Genomic DNA, 608 nt, shown 5'->3' on the forward strand with positions numbered 1-608 from the left:
TGACTAATCTCCGTCTCCCTCCCTTCCTCCCTCTCTTCCTCTTCTTCTCCCTCCCCTCTTCTCTTTCTCCCTCTCCCTCCTCTCCTCCCTCTCCCTCCCCTCCTTCCTCTCTCCCTCACCCTCCTCTCCTCCTCGTCTCCCTCTCCCCTTCTCCCTCACCTCCTCCCTTTCTCCCTCTCCCTTCCCTCCTCCCTCTCTCTCCCCTCCTTTCTCTCTCTCTCCCCTTCCTCTCCTCCCCCCCCTCTCTCTTCCTCTCCCTCACCTCCTCCCCCTCTCCCTCCCTCTCTCCATCTCCCTAACCCCCGCAGTACCGACAAGAGAGCGAGGCGATGCGCATGGCCCTCCAGCGTCGCGAGGAGGTCATCCAGAGCCTGGAGGAGGACATGGCCAAGCTGAAGGCGGAGTATGGCCTCAACAAGAGTCCCTCTCACCCTCACTACATGGCCTCCCAGAGCTCCCTGGCCTCCTCCAACGACTCCAGCAGCACCTCCTCCAGTAATTCTCAGGACCGCGTCAGCCTGTCGGAGTCCATAGGGGCTTCGGCAGAGGAGGAGGCGCCCAAGTCGGGGTGAGTCTGCGCTCCGGTTCTGTTCTTTCTTGATTTTTTT

The 608-nt window shown here is 61.2% G+C and overlaps 1 protein-coding gene across 1 annotated transcript in view; it reads left to right on the top strand.

The window, feature by feature from the left end:
• LOC119585739 (protein FAM184A-like) overlaps positions 1–608 on the top strand; it is a 24594-nt gene that overhangs the window by 14865 nt on the left and 9121 nt on the right. The window contains exon 7 of the mRNA XM_037934432.1: positions 309–568. Coding sequence (XP_037790360.1) covers positions 309–568 — 260 coding nt within the window. The remainder of the gene's footprint in view (positions 1–308; positions 569–608) is intronic.

This window comes from Penaeus monodon, chromosome 20 (assembly GCF_015228065.2).
Source record: "Penaeus monodon isolate SGIC_2016 chromosome 20, NSTDA_Pmon_1, whole genome shotgun sequence".
Classification (NCBI taxonomy): Eukaryota; Metazoa; Arthropoda; class Malacostraca; order Decapoda; family Penaeidae; genus Penaeus; species Penaeus monodon.